This window comes from Rhyacophila brunnea, unplaced genomic scaffold, assembly GCF_057557595.1.
Source record: "Rhyacophila brunnea isolate RB1 unplaced genomic scaffold, BYU_Rbru_1.0 scaffold_4, whole genome shotgun sequence".
Classification (NCBI taxonomy): Eukaryota; Metazoa; Arthropoda; class Insecta; order Trichoptera; family Rhyacophilidae; genus Rhyacophila; species Rhyacophila brunnea.
Window position 1 is genome coordinate 7,548,935 of NW_028233068.1, and position 25,643 is coordinate 7,574,577.

At 34.1% G+C, this 25,643-nt stretch overlaps 1 protein-coding gene across 1 annotated transcript in view; it reads right to left on the reverse strand.

Moving 5' to 3' along the window:
• LOC147066776 (tyrosine-protein kinase-like otk) overlaps positions 1-25,643 on the reverse strand; it is a 79,758-nt gene that overhangs the window by 46,253 nt on the left and 7,862 nt on the right. Inside the window, exon 2 of the mRNA XM_085954147.1 lies at positions 1,280-1,429. Coding sequence (XP_085810273.1) covers positions 1,280-1,429 — 150 coding nt within the window. The remainder of the gene's footprint in view (positions 1-1,279; positions 1,430-25,643) is intronic.

Here is a 25,643-nt window from a genome sequence, read left to right on the forward strand (position 1 = left end):
TTTTTAAATAGTCAACAATGTAGTAATACGAAAATGAAAAAAAAATTAACAAGGTTTTACTACTTAATATATTACATTCATTTTTAAATTCATTTGTTTTTCATGCGATGAATGTGCTTGTTTATTAGCACAATCAATTTCAATAGTAGTAAATCTAAAATCATCATCGTTCATTGACAAATGGATTCTATCATGGGCCCCACATCCTGAAGCGGACCCCAGGCCTGGATATTTGGCGGGCCCATCTACCTATCGCTGAGGTTAAGAGCAGTATGGTGCTCTAATGTAGTGTTTTCTAAATAATACACGGGAGTTCTCCTTTAAGTACCTATATCAATCATCATATAGGCATCACATCAAATTACAATACACAACCACATATGTATTTAAAATATTTAACAGCCCTGAAACAAAGCAGCGCAGCAGGCGACTTTTTTATTATTAATAAAATAATGTGAAAAGTGTATTAGCAAACTAACCAAGAACCCATTAAATAGATTTTTATTTGCTTCAATATATCTAGCGCAGAATCATTTAATAGTGGAAACAAGGCGAACTTATTTTTTTGTATTTTTGATTTCCAAAATTCCAATTTTTTATGAATGCCTCCACTTTGTCTTTTTAAATAATCAGTGAATGCATTAGTGGTCCTTTCATTGATTTATTTCAACCAAATAGACGAGTTTAACAACAAAATTATGACAGCGAGTCGCAGTCAAAGCCGCGGTAAAATTACAAAAAAAAATATCGTTCCTGAAGAAATTTGCCTCAAATTTCAACATTATGATTTGACTCTTTTATTTCATTTTTTCACGAGATAGCCAGCGCGCTTCACAATTAATAGTAAGTATACAAGTGAGGTATTATAAAATTGGTCTCCATATTTTTCAGGTTATAAGATAAGACAGGTTTGCAAATAACCTTTTATAGGATTTTTTTTTATTTAGTTTATGTTTATAACTAGCGGCCATTTTATAAACAATGCATTTTCAAACTGCACACCTGTGGCTACATTAATAGTGTTAAACTTTTCTCGCCTCCCTTTGCAAGACTCCGCGCCTCCCAGTTGGGAAATCGCTGCCATAAGGGAACGACCAAGAAGAAGATTTATAAAAAAATAGTTTGAAAAAGTGCTATAATCACGAATCGAAATTATATGACAAAGACGTTTACTTAAAATTAAAATATGTTTGCGGAATGTTCAAGCGTACACTAACTACGCCAAATTTTTATTTTTTGAATCTATTTAGGGCAAATCCCCCGTTAATGTTTTACTTACCACCGATCGTCCAGTGTATGACGGCCGCGGCATTCGTGGAGCAGGAAATGGTCAGGGGCCGACCCTGCACCGGGTGGACAGCCCCCGTGATTGCTGGATGCGACCTGAACCCGGGCGCCTCATCGCATCGAGAATGGTCAGTAAGAAGAACTGCAACAAAAACACAAAGTTACCAAACTAGTCAATAGGGAATAGGGATGCATTCAGCAAATTCCCAATTATCATTCAAACCCAACCGTGTTGGCAATATCTATCGATATCGGAATATCAAACTAGGAATCTTGGTAACTCCCAACTAAAGTCTTGAGAATTTCTTCTTAGAACAACCCCTCTACAGTTTTCAAAGGCTCTTTTTTACGCCATATTAATCTTGCGTGCTTCCAATGATCCATTAGTTTATTTTTGGATCACTGTGCGTATGCCCAACACGTATCTTTCCATACCACGTTACACTACTCTTCACTCTTGAGACTTGGACTTCAACAATTGAACTCTACTTCTTCATAGTAGTGGCGAGGGTTGGAGGTAGGCTGCCAAGATTCTACATAAATAGTGCACACTAAACTTTGTCAATCATACTTAGGTATTTGTTTTCATTGAGCTACTAAGAATACATATTATTCTTACAGATGGTGTTGCTTTTTTATATCATTAAGCCCTGACCCTGTGTAATCAAACCATAATCGATAAAAAATATTCTTCTATCTATAAAATACATAAAATCTGGGTAAATGACATAATTATAAATATTTAGTAGATAAACGAATATATTTTGATTATTAGTTTTTACTATGGGTTGGATTAGACAGGGTTAAATTGAATTTTTAAAACTAACAATCACTATAGTCCGACAACAAGAATTGGTAATAACAAGAAGTCGCTGTAGTCGCATATAGAAGACTTCTCAGTGACGTACCTGTCATGGTGGCAACGTGCGAATGGCAGGCGTGTTTAAATAATTTCAGCTCTCTTTTTAGATGCGAATCCTTTTCTTCTTCGCAATAAACCAAAAATGTACTACTAATAATAGTTCTAACATCACTCCTCATCGTTTTAGACATATTTTTATTATAAAAAGTTTCAAATTACGTAAATTGATAGATCCATACACTACATGAGCGTAAAATGAAATTATAAATTTGGGGGCGTTCCTAATTTATAAACGGATGTGCGATTAGCTCCACTGAAGGGGATTGTTAGTTTTAAATGTAGACAAGAAGTTTTTGTTCGACAATATCTGCACACTGTAGCATGTGTGCAATGAAAACAAATACGTTTGACCGACTGAGTTTAGTGTGAACTATTTGCGTCGAATCTTCACAGCCTACCTCCACCCTTCGCCACTGCTTCATAGTTTATTAAAAAAAGTGATTCACACCAAATAAACAGAATGTGGAGGTCTTAGGGGAACGTTGTTTCAAAATGACCGCGAGAAAACCCACGCAAAGGCCCTTAAGTATGTAGGAACTTATTCACGACTTTATCTTCCGATATTTCCATCAAATAAGGGCACAAAGTTATAGGCAGTAAAAAAAGAAGGAAACTCATAATAAACCGGCTGTACAAAGTATTTTTTTACAGCAAAAACATAACAAAGCATCATTTCGGGGACATTATCAGAACAGTTACTAAAGGTATAAAATATTTTACGGCTTTGGCAAAGGAAAAAAGAAAACTCTTTATCTACCGCCTGCATACAAAGTTCCGCAACACAACACGGATGTATAACATAAGATTATATATAATATGTAGGTACTATTACTTTCTACTTATTTCTATTAGGTACTAGCTGAAGTATCCAGCTTCGCACGAGGTCGCTTCATTGATCAATATACATTTTAACAAAACAATATTTATGTTCTGCAATATTAAAATATCTGTATGTCAAAATGAAAAACAAAAGAACATCAAATTAGAATCGAATACTTTATCGTACAGACCAATAAACTTATCTATAGAATGGATGGGGGAGCCACTGTCGAAAACTACCCAATCAAGACTCGCAACTGGACAGAATCTGACATTCGAATGACGTTTTCAACATGGCGTCCATATGGTAGTTAGTAGTTCCATGTTTGACCGTTCTATAGGTAAGTTTGTTGATCTGTAATCTGTCGTAGTACATAATATAATTTCAAAATACCTCAGAAAGAAAAAAATCTTTAAATACGATGACTTGAACCCGTTAGTTACCACAGGATTCGCGCCCATGTGCTTTACCAAGTAAGTTACGGGCATACTATCTAGAACTAGTAGTTGTTCCATGAAATGCTTATAAAATTGTATTAATTTTGGCTATCGGTCTTTGTGTTTTATATCAAGGTATCAATGTCAAGTGTTCAAATTACAAACCCGCATCCGAATCCAACATCTTTGATAATATTTGTTTATAAACTGTTCTGTTTATCCAACGAATAATTCGCAAGATTTGAGAATGTAACATTCTTTTTATAAATATTTATTTTCTTTATATACTATAATATATATACTTATATCTGAAGTATACTAATGATACTTACCTAGCAACATTGCAAAACACACTTTACAATAATCTTTGATAAAAGATAATGTCGTTGTATTATTTTTATAAAAGATCTTTTATGAAAGACATATGAATTTTATAAAGTATGGACCATAACAATGTAAAAGATTTTATAAGATATTCTTTCTTTATTTGCCTGAAATACCGGCCTTATATGCACTGCGATGCATGTTTAATTCACCGGTCCCATGCCGCTGCGTCTCGCGACTAAGAAGTGGGCTACAAATATCTTTTTTGATTCAGACACGTTTATAACGTGTGAATTACGGTCGTGCGCAAACCGCGGGTCCAGATACAAGGCGGATGGAGATAGGGTAACCTCCTCAAGACTGCGTTAGGAGAGGAATCCTACCTCCTACCACCGCCATCTTCAGGAGAAGGCAGTAACTTCTAACGAAATATTTTTATGACAGACGCAGGCGATCATTTCGGGGATATCAAAAAAGAACAGTAGCGCACGATAAAACACTTTACGACCGCATCACCACAGGGAGAGAGATTCCTTGCTTCAAGGTTGCCATACCACAGAATAATATATTTTCCCCCATTTGCAAAGAATCAAGCAATCCGTGTTCAGACATGGTGTGTACTTATTTTCATTATTATTAGAACCATGCATACAGCCTTTACGACTTACTTACGTAATAACTAGGGCCCGGATTTATGTGCTAGTGCATGTTTTGTTAGGGTGTATGCACAGCTATGAGAGTTTTATTGTATTGCATATAAATGCATATTTGAGAAGTTAGAGCATATTTGAGACACTGGTGCATATTTCATAAATAAATGCATTTGTTAGAGCTTTTGAATTTATAATTTTAGTTTTTTTAAATTATTTTATCGAAATATAACTGAGTTAGGAAGGTAGATAGTTTAGATGCACTTGCATTTTTAATGCCATCTCTGAGCTGTGGATTTAACTTAAAAAAATTAAGTCAATTTGGGCACTTTTATTTAAAGTTTTCCTAATCACCTCTGTGGACGTTGAGAGTTCGTTTTCTGAATATAAACAAAATACTGACCGATACCTATGCGGAAAAATTTAATGCCAGAGCATAATATTGAAAAAAATATTGTATTTTCTTTTCAGGCAAAAAACAGAAAATAGTATTTAGGAATACTTAAGTGTGTCGTTTTTGCTTTTTAAGTTATGTTTGGTTTACATTGCATTTATTATTCATTTATTTGTACTTCTGAAAAAACTATTTTGAAAATTGTAATTGATTAATTATTCGTTGTTTGTGTTTTTTTGTTCTGCTATCGTATTATGTTGAAAAAATATTAACTAGTTATTCGATTTTTTGTCAGTAATATTGGGTAAAGTGGGTATTTACAAGTTTTTCCCACAAAAAATGACAATTTTGAACAGCATATTTCTTCGGTTTTAGTGCATATTTTATTGATTTTAAGTGCATACGTGCATGCATATAATCATGTTTTTGTTGCATATAAATCCGCTCCCTAGTAATAACATACTCAATTAGTACTTGTTAATAATTAAGTAGTATTAGACAAACAAAAAAATTAAGAATGTTAGAATCTTTATCCTCACGAAGAGGTTTCTCAACAGATTTTTGTTTTACAAAAATGCATGTTAGCCACTTGCTCAACTTAATATGATGTCAATGTTCTGGGTCCAAACACACATTGAAACAAATTGACAGACCCGGGATTAGAGCTTGAGAGTTGAGGCCCACAACTTTATAAGCCGACACCATTAACTACATGAACTGTAAAAATTCTAGGAAAAAAGTTGGACCGAATGGGACTCGAACTCACTCACATCTTTCACTTTCCGGGTTAGTGCTCTCAGTGGACTCAGAAAGCAAAAAAACGTCGATTGACTGGTTTGAAATATTGCAGTGTTGTCGAGTTATTTGGCTCAGAACACTGATCGAACCAATCAGCCATCTAAATACTCGATTTATATTGTACCTACACTGTTCATACTTTTTCCGTTGTATGTCAATTAAAAAATATTTTAATAATTTAAGAAGTGTAATTTTTAAAATAATTACAACATTTCTAATCGCGAGAAGCGACGTTGTCATTTTAGTTTGGTAAGTTACTTACCGTTATGCTGATCTGTCATTCTGTTCGTCAGTCAACTATTTCATCTCAGCACAGTGATCTTAACCAGCGTATCTATTTTATCCACAATGCTGTTATCGGCTGCTATCGGCGGTTATCGAGAGTAGTTTATCATATTTATGTATTGAGAAATTATAATTGTTGCAATAAGTTAGCCGTCTAAGCTGTCAAAAGTGTCTATCTCGCTCTAAAAGTTACAGCCAAGAGATGTGCTGTTTAAACATAGCATTTATTACATAAATATGATAATCTATCCTCGATAACCGCCGATAGCAGCATTGTGTATAGAATAGCTTCGCAGTTCGTTTTAGATTCTAATCGTTTTACGTTATGCACTATTTCTTTTGAGCATTTTTTGCAACTCTGGTTTCGCCTTTCGGCATCTTCAGGTAATATGCGCAATCACCAATAGAAAATGCACACTGACACATAATACAGTGAATTGAAAATAAACTAATACATTAAAAAACGTGAAACCTAGTACTTAGGTACTAAGTAAAAAAGGAAATATATCATGTACTAAGTATTACCTAAGCATTGCTTTAGTACATGAGATAGACACTGCTAATCCATTCGTTTAACTTTAACATAACATCGACAGTCTATGCATCAAGCCCTAAGGTACCAAGTTCTCTGGTACAATCCTACAAACTTATCTAAAGAACGATCAAAAATGGAACTACAAACTACCAAATGGACGCCATTTTGAAAACGTCATTCGAATGTCAGATTCCGTCCAGTTGCGAGTCTTGATTGGGTAGTTTTCGACTGTGGCTCCCCCATCCATTCTTAAGATAAGTTTATAGATCTGTAAGGCTATGTCTAGAAACAGAGCGGCATTTTTAAATTCCTTAGTATTTACTAACCAAAGCTTAATGTAAGTACGTATGCAATATCTGCCAACTGTGGTAGCATAATATAGCGAGGTGCCTGCGATGACAGTAAAAAAATGATATCTGAATCAAATCGATAATACGAGATAGCAAAGACAGGGAGAGATGTTAATACGGAACGAAGCTCAGCGGCGGAGTGGCGTGCGGCGTTCAGTTTTAGTACCGGGGGGTTCTCGTTTTACGTCCTTTTTATGGCTTTTCCTTCGAGCAGACTAAATATTTTAGATGGGGGTCGGGGGTTGTTCAACCCTGCAGTTAAATACGCTCCGTCGACTATCTAAATAAGGTCTGCATAATGATGCGGAAATAAAATAATTAAATTCTGCGCGTAAAAGTTTTTCATTTTCTTACTTCAATCTAAAAAATAGATAATATAACACTCCAACGTCAAACACACCGCACATTAAATTATGTCCTAACCAGGTCCATTATTGATCTTTTATGGTACCACCTTTGGAAAGTGACGTTCTATATCTGATCATGATTTTCTTTTTAAAATTATCAATGGTTTTGTTGACTCGCTAAACCTACTCGAAAGGGTGGGTTTTCATTGCCCATCAAGATTTACGCGAAACCAAACTTTGTACCTACCATGTCAGTCGTAGCGACTCTAATTATGCACAAAACTCTTTTATTCGGCGCTCTTGTTTAAATCCCAATTTGTATTTCTCCACCGTTGATCCTTTTAATAATTAACATGTTTCATTTAAACGCGCTATCTCCAAAATTGTGTATCAATAGATATATTGTATAAGTATAGTTACACATATATTTTTTAAATGTTACTTTTTGTGTATAATTTAATTATTCATTATTCTTCCTCATTTTCCTCATGTAATTTCTTTATATTTATGTTATTCTTACTCTCTATCTTGTTAGTCTTAACTATATTATAATTTATGCATGGAAACTTTGCTGGTTGCAATAACTATTCATCATTTAATTTAAAAAAAAATGTAATCAATAGTACGTAACTGTTTGTTTCTTTAATAAATAAAATTAAAAAAAAAAAATAAGTAACGTGGGGCCCTATCAAAAAAAATGAAAGAAAACTGGACATCAGTTGTTAGGAATTTGTGAAAGTAGATGAATTCACATAATATATTTATAGATATAGGTAATCACGGATTACCCCTCATAACGACATCAGTGCAGCTATTCTTAATAGTTAGCACTTTAGCACGTTTCCGTTATTTTCATTGGTCCAAAATAACACGGAAGGCATTCCATACACAAGGCGGTATCTACAATAATTGGTAAATGAGTAATACGGCGAAAATTTAGGTTGGCAGACATGTCAGTCAAATTCGGGCATATTCGTACTGGCGGATACGCCCGAACCCAAGAATTTTGTATTGAAACGTCAAACATATCAACATAACCTACAATTTTAATAGTCATGCCATTGCGATTGCAACACAAATGTAATTACAGTAAAACAAATATTGTGTTACTCCTAGCTGCTAATAGCCACTCGATATTTGACAACTCGTGGGGAACTATAAACTAAGGTTGCGGCCGTGACGTTATTATATTTCCAAACAGTCGTATCTTGCTTCTCAATTTTTGTATGTATCATTGACGTACTCCATCTCGCTCTAAAAATTAACACAGCCAAGAGAGAGGCTGTGATAAATGTGGTATATTTATCACATGTAGTTTTTTTTATGTTAAGTGATATAGACTCACAGCCAAGAAGTTGTAGAAGAATAATTACGTTAGCAAACAAATCTTAGCACGGTTTACAATGTTTGTATAACAGATTAAAATTCTTCTCAATAAAAACTAAAATAAAGCTATACAAATAATTCCATTATTCCCATAATATATATATTATGTGTCGGAATGCAAGGTCTTATAACAAATTGGACATCTTTGAAAGGAAGACACTGGTAAAGATTATCGGGGCCTTATGCGAGGAAGATGGCACGTGATGAGGAATGCACACATATGAATACCTACGTCCCGAACGCGAAAGAACGACTTCATTGGTAAGGCCACGTTTCAAGAATGGAAGACACCCAACAAACAGAGGCTCCATATCATTGAATCGAACTTGCACAAATCATCCACGAAGCTGCTTCAAATGCTCAATAGACACAAAAACACCATTAGCTTATACCCATGTCAATATTCACCAATGATTCACGACGTTGATTCACGTTGTGATATTACACTTTTTTGCCTGTAATAAATTAAGATTTTTAATGTAGCTCACACTTTACACACAGTTATCAGTGTTATCACACTTAGCTCTCTTCCAAATTACTCTTTTCCGAACTATTAACATACGTAACACGTATCTAACATGGAAAACCCTCAATACACTGAGAACTGTGATAGAACCCACCAAGACAACATGGTGAAATATGGAGATATTTGATGACCAAGCCTGCAAGTGCGGTGAAATGTAAATCATCGAACACAATATTAATTATGCAAGATATGCTTACTAAAATGCAATTTTGACGAGATCCTACAAGCAGGTGCAAATTGTGTTGCCTTTACTAACTTCTGAAGCGACACCCTATATGCCTATATCAATTTATGAAGAAGAATATGAATAATATAACGTTGTGTGTATGGAAGGGTGACTGATATTATTTTGAAAGGCAATTTTCAAATCTTGCCCCGTTCAATATTGTATTGAAAAGTTTTAATGCTAAAACTTCGTACAAATTGTCGCCCATCGTGAATTTGAATTCTTCACAATCGCATTCGGAATATAGAGGTAAATCTGAACACTGAAACGTACTACGTTGTTCATGCGAGAGTTTTCACAAAATTTCCCCAATGCACTCGCTTATACAGACCACTCACGGGAAAATCCCCTTCAACGTTGTACAAAATAAACCAACCAGACATTTTATGTGCATAATTGGAAACTGTACAAATAAATACGTCCAAAATGCCGACGACCGCGACAGGTAAAATATGGGAGTGATTTCCAATATCAATTTAGTACGCTGTACGCCATTAATTCAATTCAATTATAGTATTATATATTATAGTATTTTCAGACTTCTATATCGTACATAGTACGCGGGTCAAAATTATAGTACAAATACTATAATTATAGTACGGTTGGCAACACTGGCACCACTACCTTAGCTTCGAGGATACTGGAGTGCTTATCTGTCTTCATAGTCCGGTAGAGAAATACATAGGTACATATTTAAATTTAGTACCTAACACAGTGTTTCCCAACACGCCCCACCGGTGGGCAATTTGAATGTTTTGGGGGGTAATGTGCAAATCATTAATATTTGGTACATTTTTTTGAATATAAAAAACGCATTTTCGAAAATATTTTTTTTTATATTGCAACCATGACTTTTTGACATAATTACTGTTGCCATTCCCATCATAATATTAATTAGTTGATTGCGGCGCTTTAGCGCTGTAAATCATTTATTACTGAACAAAAAAAATAAATCATTTTGATATCACAAACTGTGCCGATTTAAGATTAAAATTGACCAAATTAGTAGGTACTTCACATAAAAACTCTTTGCAGCTCACATCAAGCACAAGGATCGCACCTATTTTCCTTCGGAGTCGTACATCTAATATAATATACACAGGTACTTCATTACGAAAGGTAAATTAAATAATTACAAGATTTAACGGTACTGTTCGGTTATACCGGAGGCAGCGGAAAACGCATTTTGAAAATAGCCGATAAACTGGATTATTTGTTAGGTTAACCTGACCAAACCTAACCTAACCTAACCTAACCTAACCTAACCCAACCTAACCGAACCTAAACTAACCCAAACTAACAAATAATCCAGTTTATCGACTATTTTCAAAATGCGTTTTCCGCTGCCTCCGGTATAACCGAACAGTACCGATTTAACTTATTTACTTTCACTTATTTACTATCAGAACTTTTTATATACCACGTTTTTAAATTTTCCGTTGAATCATATAAACTTGACAATTCTGTATTAATAATTTAGGACAAATGAGGCAATTGTCAACAAATCATTTTTTTGCTATTTTGCAACAAACAAAAAAATATAGAATACTGAAATGTCATTTTGATTTCCATAGTAACGCACGTATATATTAATAATTTAGTTGCTAGGACCATCCCCTTAGCAACCAATTATAGTGGATTGGATTACGGATTTCTTCCGAAATAACTTTTCATACAATACAGAATTAACTGAAAATGAATTCAATTCTACTTAAATATGGCTAAAAGTATTAAAAAAAATGCATTGGCATCGTGTTCTGATATATTCTAAAAGTTTCAAATGTCTAGCTAGCCGGGAAGTTAGTTAAAAATCGATTGCAAGATTTGTACTGGATAAACAACCACCGGACAAACAAGAATACGAGCTAAGAACAACGTGGTAAAATAGTATTGCCCCTGTACATTTTTTATTTGAAGCAATTCATTTTTTTTTCAGAATTTGTTAGTTAACTATGAAATTTTGATAGGGGGCATTGAGATTTTTGATGCGTTGAAGTAGAGCATGGCACAAATAAGGTTGGGAAACACTGCAGTAACATATATGTATCCCTAACCTGCTTGTTTCTTTAATATATTATATATTTACACTATGCTATTATGACAAGGCTTCTCGTTAAGTTCACGCAAAATAATCTGGTAAAAGAAAAACTTTATTTAATTTGTGAAGTTAATAAGTTAGGGCGATAAATTTCTTTATTATTACGTTAGCGGATATTAGAAAAACGATGAGTAACCTTGAGTTGTGTGGCTCGAGTAACCCCCCTATTCTACGACGGCGGCAAGAAAGGAAAGTAAACTTTTCGTGGAATTTAGTTGCAAACTTACTTTTCGTAAAGTGGCGGACTGGCGGTGGCCAATTATTTCATTGCATTTCGATCGAGGAGACATTTTTCCCAATTCGTCACGCGATCGTGCCAAATTTTGGGAAAGCGATTTTCTTTCAATACAATTTCAAGGCAATTTTATATAACGGAAACATTAATAGAAAAAAGGATACCAACAAAAGTAATGTGAATTTTAAGGGGGGACGTGCGCCGCGTAGGTCAAAATGGAGATTGTATGCTGTTTTCAAAGCATGATCCTGGACATTCCTTAAACGTTGTAGATAATCTATTTATATAATTTTAAAGCCTTATTATCCTTTATATTTATTTTAAACATTTGATGACTGCATAAAGTATTTTTATTACATAAAATACTATTCTTTTAAACCTCTCGCTCTAATGTTTTAGAATATAGTCATATTTCGGTACATCCATGTGCAGTGGTGTTAATATTTTTAGGTGTTTCACGTGCGTGTTTGAACATGTACCTAACCGATTTTTTTTTTAAACGGTAGGTACATGTTCAAACCTAATTGTATTTAAATGTATTTACCTAATTGTTACAAAAATGTCAGTTGAGCCGATCATCGATTGCGGGTGGTTTTTACGAGGGATAATTGTTTAGCGTTTAGCTCCTAGTCAATTTACGGCGAAGGATCTAGATTCTAGAGTCTCTAGACTAGACCTAGATCAGTGTGCAACAACAAGATCTCGTTGATAACAAGAAGTCGCTGTAGTCGCATATAGAAGACTTCTCAGTGACGTATCTGTCATGGCGGCAACGCGTCTTTAAATAATGTATCGGTTCTCCTTTTAGATGTGACTCCTTTTTTTCTTCGCAATAAACAAAAATTTTACTAATAGTAATTCTAACAACACTCCTGATCGTTCAGACATATTTTTGTTATCAAATGCATCAAATTAGATAGATCCGTACACCACGGAAACGTAAAATGAAATGATAAATTTGGGAGCGTTTTGCTCATTTGAAAACGGAATTGCGATTAATTGCAGGAGGGGCTTGCTAGTTCACAGTTTTAACACGTGGGAAAGAAGTTCTTGTTCGACAATAAGCGAAGTGGTGACAATATAAGTCAAACTTAGAAATATATACATTCTAGTGTGCGCCATTAACCACATGGAAAAATCTTTCTGGAACACAACTTTGGCGAGCACCTAGCAAGTCCAAGAATTTCAGCGATTGGATAACAAGCAATATCTGTTAAAAAGCTTCAGGTGTGCCATATATAGATCATGTTACAAGTGGGATTCTTAAAATATGGTATACTTGGCTCATTACGTTTACTTCCATGTACTTTTGTGTGTGTGTGTTTTTTTTATTGAAATACTCTTCAAATAATTATGCTGTTATTTTGTACAAATATTGTGGAATATTGTTAAGTACCTACTTATATTACCTTGTTTTTTTACCATGCCATATTGCGAATGTCTTGAATTTATAATTTGTAAAATTCTATATAAAATGTAAATTTTTTTAAATGTATTTTGTCAAAATGTAAATTGTATTTGTCAATGTCTCATGTGTCAGTGGAATAAATCCTGGGTTATACTGCCCACCCATTAACGTCGTCTTGTGGTTGTATTGTCACTCTATAACGCGCCGGTTGGCGTCTACATTTTCTACGGGGAAGGGTCGGCAGGCGAGCGTGTGGTCGTTCGGAGGTCCGTATTTGCGGAGACGACAAGTGGTGGGGTATTCAAATGGCATGTAGACAGTAAATACTCCTAAAAGGTAAGGATTGCTTAGATCGATGGAACGGTTTAGAATTGTATAATGAACAAACACACCAACAGAATTTCGGCTCATTTATCAAACAGGGACTTAGAATTCTATAATATTTAGTTAATTGGAAATGTTATAATTAACTGATTTTCAGTGTTGTTTGTTGATCCCAATTCCATCTGATCCGAATTTTATCCAAAATACAATATATTTTTCTAATGGTTTATATTGTCTTTGTGATTCTGAAATTTGTCTGGATAATGGAGTCGAAGTAAAACTATATGAAAAATGACCTATTCTGAATACGTTGCTATGAGTCTCTAATCATTCAACAGTGACACCAAGGGCGATTTGCAGAAGTATTTGCATTATATGCTACAATGTATATTTCTATGCTAGAAAACAAAACCAATCTAACTCTGCAAATGGCTTTTGCCGAACCGACGGTGCCACTGCAGAATGATTTCAGTCTGCACAATAAAACGACATCTCCATATCTGTACCTTAGAGCTCAAGTGCGGAAGTCACATTTTTATCATTTTTTAGTTAAGTATGCAGTATGTATGTATGTATTCACGTTCTCTTAATGCTGAAAATTTATTTGGGAGTCCAATGTCACATACTTTTCAAAATATTTACTTCTAAAACGACGGTAATCCAATTATTATACTTTAGAGCTGAAAGAGCGGATGTCAAATTTAAGTCCTTTTTTCTTTAAACTGTAGCAAAAAGATAAATCGTCTATTCAATTCTAAACTATCCATTATCCACTATCAATTATAAACACCAAAACCATAAAATGTGCAGGAAAGTGAAATTTAGAAATTACGAACCTATACTTACTTAATTCGATTTAGTTCTGTAATATCGAAATATAAAAAAAAAACATTTTGTGTGTTTCAATTTATAATTAATTTTGGGAATTTTTTTCCAATTTCAAATTTATGAAAAATTCAATACATTGGCAAATAATGTCACTTAGGATACCTATTTAAGAAGTGGCATGAAAATGATTGTTTCTTAAATTCAATATGCATTTAGGTTTAATCCTATGCATTTAGGTTTAAATACAGAAATGTTGGAAACTTCATAAAGATCGATTGATGTAAAAAAACTTATTTAGAAAAATTGGTGTTTAGGATAATTTAGCATTGAATAGACGAAATTGCATAAGTGCGGAAGTCCAACAAACGGAGTTTTAATTCGAACGCGAATGAGTATTTTAACTAGATTAACTATGTTTAAACTGCTCTCCTGCAAAATATTGAATAATAATAATATGTGACTTCCAGACTTTTAGCTCTAAGGTACAGATATTATAATAATAAAAGAAAATTTAATATAGTCGGTAACAGCTGTTTTCATTTTATGAAAGGAGAGCCGAGAATATGTTTACAAGGACGTTTGTAAACACGTCACTGTTCAGTGCACCGTCTTCTTTCATCTGTCACTCGGAGTAAAGTAAAATGTGCAGGCGGCGATGCGCGAAGAGGGCGTCGAAAGGGTTGATTCGCCGACATCCGCCCGTAATCGCTACACATATTATTATAATATTAACCTGTGCGAGCCGGCAGACATTTACACCAAAATTATTCTTCCCGACTACCCACGATAAAGGTTATTAAAGTATGATTCATGTTAGAATACTTCATGACATTTTTTTTATAATTGTCATTAAAATTTCGCTTTCCCATATTAAACAAATACGTGCGTGCTTAAAACGTATTACGTAGTAGAACAACCAACTAGAATATTAAATAAATTAATACTATCAACTGAGGGTACTTAATGGAATTTTGAATATAAATTCCAATTGATTTACGTTTTGTACTATTCCATCTGAGTCATCTTTTGCGACCCGGATTACGCCAATCTTCGTCAACGTTATTTTATTGTATTAATTTGTTACGTGTCCGGAAACTTGGACGTATGCAGTTCGCCGTATCACACTTCACCGTGAAATGTTGTATCGGAAATATATGGCCGTGCATACATTAAATACCGTCCAACCTCTTTGGGTCGTATAGTACTGCATAAAATTCATGTCTAAATAAAACCCGGTTCTTGTCGCTTTGCACTTTACAGGAAGCCAGCAGCAAATGAATTTTGAAAATAGCCGATATACTAAATTATTTGTTAGGTTAGGTTAGGTTTTTTATTCTTGAATTCATGAATTTTGCCAAAATCATCTATGAAAATTGAATTAATGTTCATATTGAATCTAATAAAATTAGAGACCGTATAGTATCTATCTATACGGCCATCTCTTTCCGATAGAAAGCTCACGGCGAACTGTGCCACGGTGAAATGTTTAGCGTACAATTTACATGTAACCAATTTGTTGTACACTTAAACGAGAATTGACTACGTCAGGGTGTATTTGCCATTGGTGAGCACGCATAGTGCGTGAAGATGCCGAAAGGTGAAACCTGGGTCGCAAAAAAATACTCAAATGAAATAGTAAAAAACCTCGTAGCTTAAAAAACACATCACTTAAATCGTTTTTAATTACCTATGTGACAAAGATTTATATTTCGTATGTACAAGTTCCCACTAAATTACAGTTGTGAGTTAATTAAAATAAGCCCCGAAACCTATATGCAAGTGTATTTACCAACTCATTCGATTAGAGAAAACCATGGTTAATTTATCGGCAGAGGTATAAAAAAGGACAATAATTTTTGTAGATACTAACTAACCGCCCTTCGTCTCCAGACGAATATGGAAAGAATCGCAGGAGAAAGGGTGGAATGTTTTTGGTGGGGAGGTTGCTTCAGGATGAACACTGTTTTGGCGAACTGATTTATCGACACAGTAGAAATAACAAAAATGGCATACAATATTGTGTTTGTACAAAATGCATATTATTTAGAACACGTCGCCATGGAGGTCCGTACAGTTCAAAGTTCGCGGCGTCGCGCGTCGGAACAATCAAATTAAATGTATACATATTATTAGTATTTCTCTTAATACAACAACGCAGCGTGTAACGTAGAGGAGTATGGTCAAAAGTTTGTCCTGAAAACACTTTGAAGTGAGGTGGAATTAACTTTGTGAATCCCGAATAACGTCAACCAAATGCATGGCGAATTGGTTTTTACGGCCGCGCGCACGCGGGGGGTGTCCATATGTGTAGCGTTATAAAAAGGGGGTGTTGGTACAAATAACTTACTGGATACGAGTATTTTATTTATACATTTTTTAATGAGTAGGTATGTATTAATAATTCCTTTTTATTTATATAAACAGTTTTTATTTATTCAAAATGCTTCATTATATATATATATATATATATATATATGACTTATATTTTATTTGTAGTCCCTGCAAAAACAATATTTACTATTTCTTTTGAAACCGGTCGAACTATATTTTTAAGTTTCAAGCAGTAACGAAGAAAAAATGATATACATACTTATTATACAAATGTAGTGTCGTTGATTCGACCATAACATTATTTTCTTTTGTACCGGTGCACCTGGTGCCACTGTAAATGCTAAAGGTTATTCTATTCCAAGGATAGGGGTAGACAATCCAGTCTTAAACTCATGTCATGTCTACTTAAGTGCTTTTCCCTGTATTCTATACTTAACATATTTTAACAGGCGCTCGCGAGCTGAGTACAGAATGAGTTCACATCTGTGACTAAGTATGGAACGAATTAGTAAGTCCCTATGATAATTATTGTGGTCTCAGAAGAAGTTTAGGATCTTTACTTGCCGGCGCCAAAAGGGTTTCGAAGAAGTTGTTTCAGTCAGATGTCATCACGAAGAGTGACCTATGTACTGATTAATAATAATTAATAAAAATGACAAATAAATATGTCTAGCCAAGCATCATGCCGACAACGAGAAGTGAATTCGGCAATAATTAATAATGAATTAAATTTACTGCCAGTTGAGGTTATTTATACATATTTTTTTAAATTCAATAAAAATTCAAAATCTACTGTAAATAAAATACGAAAAACTTATACCAATTTATAAGTTCTAATGGATTTTAGTTTTTTACTATTCCATTTGAGTCATTTTTTGCGACCCGGGTTTCGCCTTTCGGCATCTTCAGGCACTGTGTACACTTTTATTGTAACCCTTGACTTAATAGGTAGGTGATAAGTTTTTACCTACTTTATTGTATTGGTTTGTTATATAAGTTAGAGTTAATAGCATTCGGTGTCAGTGTTTATTTGCCTTTTGGTGAGTGTACACAGTGCCTGAAGATGCCGAAAGGCGAAACGCGGGTCGCAAAAAACGACTCAAATGGAATAGTACAAAACTTAAACACATTAGAATTTAAATTCAAATTCCATCAAGTACCTTCGGTTGATAGTATCTATTAATATAAGTATTCATTAATCAATTTGTCGAACGGTGAATACACAGCCGCCATCAAAAGTAGAATAGCGATGTACAAAGAAGTAGGATTGAAACTGGAACTGGTTTTAAGGAGCAAAAAAATACCAAATCGAAGGACGATGTAGGGAGCAGACCCTACGCCAGGCCATACAACTTGCAATATGTATAAGTATGTCTCCGAAATATGGACGGTAATCGTGCAATTTTCTATGCGATCCTGACGACAATAAAATAAGAAAATATTGTATTTACTTCCTGAAACTAATGTGTAGTAAATAAATTGAGACATTATAAATTTGACAATTGCATATAAAATTTGTGGCTGTATTTTTGATGTGTCATGTCTGAATTCGTAAATTTACCTATCTGATTACAGCCCACATGAAATATTTATCAAATATTTGTGAAAATGGTTTTGAGGTTAGAAAGTTGTTTGTTTTTTATGGTTTTACAATACGTATTAGTAATACAAAACACTTATTAGTAAGAATATTAAAAAAAAACTATTTAAAACTTATCTATTCATATAAAAAGAATTCCTGCCAATGAGCTTTCAATCAGTCGATATACCTACGTTGTGATCATTATCAAATTATGTGAATTAGGGTATAGTTATATTGTGTTTAATTTTAATTGATAAATATTCAATTATACAGATTATACTGTATTCAAAGGTAGTCAAACTTTTTGTTCACGACGTCTTTGGTGCATCAGATTTTTTTATTAATCTGCTGTCTCTTAGCGACGCATGATCTGCCTACTTCTACGGGGCGTCACTAATTTAAACATTATCGAATGATAGTTCCAAATCTAAACCGGTATTACTTGCATAAAAAAAAACTAAATTTATAAACATATTCTTCAGATTTTGGTATAATGGAATAGTACCATGACTGGATCGGAGGCCCGCTTTTAAATTATCTGTCGAATATGTCGCTTCATTTGCATCATAAGAAAATTGCTGCTGCCCAAACCTACCCCAATATTTATTCCGAAAAAATTAATACCTACCCTAAGTTTAGTATCCTTCCCGCTCATTCGGAGTGAGTCGACCTTTAATTTAATTAGAAGAGCACATGAACTGCGTTCACTAACACCTCAGCACTTCGAAATAAACAGAAAGCTTCTTTTGATTCATAAAGCCAAGATAATATTTAGTATGCACTTACTTAAATTGCTTATTTCTTCAAACTGAGTACACTGTAGGTAACTCTCACAGACATAATTTATAATCCAAGTCCAATCTATCTCGTCTTCAGTTTTAGCATGATAATATTTTAATGTCATTACGAACCAAGCAAGCAACAGCATTACTTGTATCATTTGCAGGATAAAAAAATAACATATATTGGCTTTATTTGGAAATTTTTGAATTGGAATTTTTGATTTTGGAAATCTTTCTGAACAAATGTAAATTTCCCTTTAAAAATACAAGATTAGAATCAAAATCGAGACATGTTTTATTTATTTATAGGTATCTTATATATCCTTATATATCTTGTATCCCCCAGCTTTACAATTTATTTTCAAAATAAAGAACAAAACAATAGAAAAGGAAGGTACCATAATGACCTAACTTTTTTTTTCTAATATGTAGGTACTTCCTACTAGTATGATGTGTTTTCAGGTGTATTTTAAAATTACGCATTTTGAATAAGAATTACTTACAAGTTTTTAATTCTGGACCTTGGTAAAAGAAATGCCCAAGTACCTATGTCAAAATTTGTTCATACTGAGTGAAAAGTACTCGAAAATGTTTACTTTATTTCAAAGGGATTTTTCTCTATACTCATTTCATTGCTCGTATATCTACAGATTGTGCTGGAATTAAAATATACAATAATATATATTAATTTTTAAGTTTTTTAGCCTTTTTCAAATAATTTACTTGTTTTAAAAACAGAAAAAAACTACTTATAGTGCATATTATTAAAATTAACAATTAAGGCTAAGCCTTTACTGAGCCTTTTTTATAGAGACACCTAGCGGAAAAATACGAAGCTTGCAATTGCTTGAAATCCTTTTTATTTAAGTATATCAAATCAAGCTTCAATATTGGGACCAAACATAAATAAAATTTGATATAAATAAAAAGGATTTCAAGTTATACACATTTAAGTATATTTTTTATAAAAATCGATGTTTTTTAAAATAGATATAAAAAATATTAAAACTATGAACTAGTCAAAAATCTCTTGGGTGATGCTTAGAAAACTTAATAAACTAAATTTTAATAATAAATATGACCATAAAATATATGTAATAATAGGGTGCGGTCCGATTCAACAAATTCACATTTTATTACATTTTTTACAATTGTAAGTTTATCTTTGACTTAAAATAAAAAATATTTTTCTTTTTAATGTTTTCAGATACATATTTATTAATTAATACAGTTGAAATTGTAAATTATCAAAAAAAATCTCAAATTGCAAGCTTCGTATTTTTCCGCTAGGTGCCTCTTTAAAAACGGCTCAGTAAAGGCTTCACCTTAACAAGACGTTTCAAAGGCATTAAACAATCGCTTGTACTGGAAAACATGTCATATCGACATAGGCAAATTATTTTGTTTAATTCAATGAATAATATTATACAACATTTAAATTATATCCAAATGAACTAGGTATATAGGTACTTATTTTCAATACTATTTATGAGAACATTCCCACAGCGCGTGTACGAAAAAATGCACCCATCACGCATCACGGGAAGCCTCGTAATAAAAACGAAAGATAAAATAAAATATAAAATTATAAGCTGTGACCATGTTCGGAGCGCGCCTCATTAGGGAGGAATTTTTATTGGAGCAATCCAATCTCAAAAATGTCAATAAATTCTTTCTTACCAACTTAATTTCAAAGGCAACCAACTAACTACTTAAGTTAATTACGTATTTTAATCTTGATGCAACGGTCAGCGAATTTTTTCATTTTATATTATTTTTACCCACGCGCACGCTGCGTAGAGATTTGTAGAGTGCGCTTCTGATCGGTTACATGTAAAGTGTTCGTAAAACATTTCACCGTGGCACAGTTCACCATGAACTTTCTATCAGAAAGAGATGACCGTATACTATACGCCGCAGGGTTTCCGAACCTTTTGACGTACGCGTGTCAAAATTTCCCAAATACTATTTTTCGACTGTCTAACGTGCCGAGTAGTTTTTCATGGGGGGAAAATAGTTTGTAAAATGTCTATCAAAAAAATGGTGATGTACAAGATACCACTCAAAGAACATAGCACACCTACAGGTTTATCACTTTTTCAATTATGCCATACATTTCGGTCCACTAGTTTTGAAACCGTCTGCTAGAATTACTACTACTAGCTTCATCGAGTTTTTGTTTCTAATTTGGTGCAGTCATTTTTTTGTGGGTAGAATAAGATTGCTTGTTAATGTATTCATCAGTTTGCTTCTTTACGCACAAATTGACACCAGAATTGGTCAGATCACATGAGGCATTCTCTCACTACAGTGGTCTCAAGCATTGTAAATCGATCAAAATTAGAGGTTCGCGGTGCAGCTTCCCCCGTCGCCTGATGAGGTAAGTGCGATAATATCATATGTAGCCCATAATGCCTAAGAAACGTCCTATGTAATTATATATTTACATTAAACGTAATGCTTATTCTTGAAGAGTATTTGCCTGCTATTTTTTTATACAATGCAATCTGTCATTTATTATTATTAGATATTTTTTTCTCTTCAAACGCGTGCCATGCAAAATCAACCCACATGCCACTGGTGGCACGCGTGTCATAGGTTCGACACTACTGTTATACGGTCTCATTTTATTAGATTCAATATAAACATCTATTTAATTTTCATAGCTGATTTTGGCAAAATTCATGAATTATGAATGAAAACCTAACCTAACCTAAAAATAATCCAGTATATCGTCTATTTTCAAAATTTGCTTGCTGCTGGCCTCCTGTAAAGTGTGAACCGACAAGAACCGTGTTTTATTTAGACAAAAATTTTATGTCAGTACTATACGACCAAAGAGGTTGGACCGTCTTTAATAGACGGCCATATATTTCCGATACAACATTTCACGGTGATACGGCGAGCTGCACACGCACAAGTTTCCGGACACGCTTCCAATCTCACCTGCTGGGTAAAATTTACATGGTATTTCGATCACTGCATATTTCAAATTCTAATTGATAAACAAATGTGTTGTACAGGAAGGACAGATTCATCTGGCATTGCGACCGCGACGAAATCACTTTGGAACGGTGTTAGTGTCATTTTAAAGTAACGATACTTTGGAGGTATGATGAGGTGGTGGTAGATAGAAGGTCGATGTTGCTTGGTTGTTGAACTGAGAGTTTATTGGTTGATACAAGAATACATACAATACTATGTAATGATGACGACGTGAGATTATAATCGCGAGGTAATGATGTACTGTTGAGATCGATATGATCGAGAGATTAATTTATAAGAATGCACTGAGAGACTTGATTCGAGTGAAATAACGAATGCCATGTCGAGTGAAGAACACGTGACGATAGGAGAACGACTAGTGACGGACTCGATGAGTTGAATGTGTGTTCATAGATTGTTCTTCTTATTTATATTAATGCAGTACATATATTATTACCATAGCTGATATTGTCGTAATTCTCAATAAAAGCAAACACTACTGGTCTAATTATGATTGAGGATGAACCTACATATTAAAGTGTGTCATTAATCTAATGCAGAGAGAGAGGCGGCTCTCGTGGTGCAGTGGGTAAGGCGCTGGCTTTCCACCCGAGACTTCTGGGTTCGATTCCCGGTCATGACAAAACATTTGTGTTTTTCTCAAAGCCTGGGTGTTTGTGATTGCTCAAAATTTACTAACAACCACCTTGTACGAAAAAGCAAGGACATGGTTATTAATAATTCTAAAAAATAAAAAAATCTAATGCAGAGTAGCATGATCGCTACAATACCAACAATTGAATGATTCGCCTGCAATATCACAAGAATCTGACACTATTCTAGTACTAAGTATGTATCGGTTTTAGCGAACTGGGTGAACTGCATTTCGGTATCATCAGGCGCTACGTTTTTATACTAATTTTATAGGTGTGTATAAACAACTGACACACATCTGTGGCGAAACCGGGTTCGTTCATTTATGGAATAATACGAAACTTTCAGCAATTAAATAATAGTTTAAATTCAAATTTAAGCATGTAGGTAGTAGGTATGTACCCTCAGTAGATATTATCAATTACTGTAATAAAAATAATTAAGGTGCTCCGAACTATAGATATTTGTAATGTTTCCCTTGTCTGTGACGAGATAACTAACGGCCATACGGGGAACTAAGCTCCCTCCCGTTTTTGTGTAGGTACCTACATCCAATGACATTAATAATGTCATTGCCTACATCTCTATTCCCGATCCTCGTTTCCGTCCTTTCACACTAGAGAGCACTATGGCGTCACAGTCACAATATAAAGTCACACTGTAATATCAATAACAACCGATCCTCGTACAAGTTTGATGAGATACCTACCTACACAGACTGGAGTTTCATAATAAATAGTATGTCTGAGGTGAAACAATGAATCTTATTTATAGAGATTTTTATTTGCTAATAGGACCTTCGTGGCATACTGATTTGTGAATTAGAAGTTCCAATCTCTCGAACATATTGCTTGACTCTTCACTCCATTGTATTTATGGATCTCCGGAAACTGGCCGACCAACCCTTACGTTTACAACCATAGTTTTACAAAGGTATTGTATTTGATATAGGTACAGATATTTAATTAACGGACAAAAATATACTTACACTAAATAAATTAACAACTTTTGTAATTCAGTCATACTCATAACAATAAATGATAAGATCAGTAACGGCTAACATGTTTGTTTGACAAGTGTACATATTAATATAACGGCCGATTCCTAAAACAAACAGTTAATTCAGAAAACCAAAATATAAAAATATCGATTTAAGTAAGAGGCGAAACGAAGTTTTGTAAAGGGTTTTCGGGGGAAAATACTATTAAAATCAGAGTGTTTTCCTCTAAGGAATATAATATGTTATTTCCTCATCTCCAATCTTCAAAGGGATAGTTACTACAAAAAACATATCAGGATAGATATCGAAAGCTTTTTAAAAGTGAAATAACGTACTTACTACATTTCATATTTACGTATAGGTAAACGCATGACTAAGTACGCAGATCAGAAAAAGAGTCCATATTTTTTTTGAATGAATTCAAATACCAAGGAATACAAAATTAATGGGAACTGGCTTACTCTACCGGGTATGGTATGACAGGGTACGCATCTAGAGCGTGGATAAATATGAGATCAACTTAAACACGTGTTAAAGAATGTAATTTTCAGTAGCTATATCTGTATCATAATGATATAATACATAGGTACATGCATTAAAGTTTGAAAAAACGCATATTCAAAATTTAAGGACAATCGGCGAGCTTTGTGTGATTCCTGTTTCAAAACTTTGGTCCATGGAGACTTGCTTTCACATTTTTATCTTATTAATCTGCTCTATGCCAAACAACATTGCCCAGGTGACATAAGTCCGCCATCCGATGGGTAGTTACTTGGTACCTACGATGCGAACGGCATCTTCAGTAAGTATACCTGCAAGTTTATTTGTGTACATTTTTATGTTTACAGCTACAGAATAAGACCACATAGTTTTAACGCCAAACGTTGTGTTCCGGCTTGTATGCGAAAGATGGTTATCCCTCCAACCCCTCCCCACCCCCTTCCAACACTTACTTATATTATGTAATAATATGTATTGACTAAAAATATAATATTATACATACACGCTTCTTTTAAACGGCGTGACATCACTTCTAACCAGAGATGGAAATGGAACTGGAACCAAACCCCGGTACCTCGTTTCTGATTTTGATAACCTCGAAGCGTAAACCCTTAATGGGTTTCAGATGTCTAATAGTTTCCTAATATCTAAATATGTAATATTTTTTTACCATTACTGTTGACCATTCTATACCGATGCTAAAACCATTTATTTCAAAAAATATTAGGTAATTAGTATATGTCATACATAATACATAATTTTTACGTATTTTTTTACTAATTTGGTCGAATTGTGGTGTTTATAATTTAAAATATCTATAATATTCTATATATCTATATATATATCTATATATATATCTATATATATATCTATAACAATTGGGAGTTCCAACAGCTCTGCTAGCTTCTAAACCAGAAAAAAAATCACCTGGCATCTATCTATCACCCATGTATTCTGCACTTTCAATTTTAAATTTGATTCTCCTAATCAAATGTCTCACAATATAAATCTCATTGACACGTACATTAAAAAAAACTGTTGAAAAATCAAGAGCGATTTTATTGTCTATACGTGTTGCATATTTCAGTCAATGGCGTAGGTAACTAAATTTAAAAAATATATATATAAAAAACCCTCACTTTGACCCCTCAGAATTTATTAGTGTTACAAGCGAAAAGTCAGTAATCAGCATCGGGTTTGTTGGATGGACACTTTTATCATGAGGAATCATCAGCCACCCATTGATAAGAGCGACATGCCCTCGCGGTTAATTATTGCGCGGCGGCTTTCGGGAGTGAAACCAGTTCCGCCGCTCGCCAGCCACCGGCCGTAGGAATTCGCGTTTTTACAATATGACGTCTCCGCGAGTTTTTTGGACCGCCCGAAATGCCTGATGAAGCTTCAGAATATTTTTGATTCCGTCGAATCCTGCCTCATTTAATTGCAGGCTTGTAATGTTCGCCCGCATCGTTCTAGATTTCAAGATTACAATGCATACTGGAGATACAAAGACTTTTATAGCTGAGTACCTAGGTCGTAGATCAGCGGTCGCAAACTATCGATCGACTAAGTTTTTCGATCTTATAAAAAAAAATTACAATAATTGCAGATATTAACCGGTCATAAAA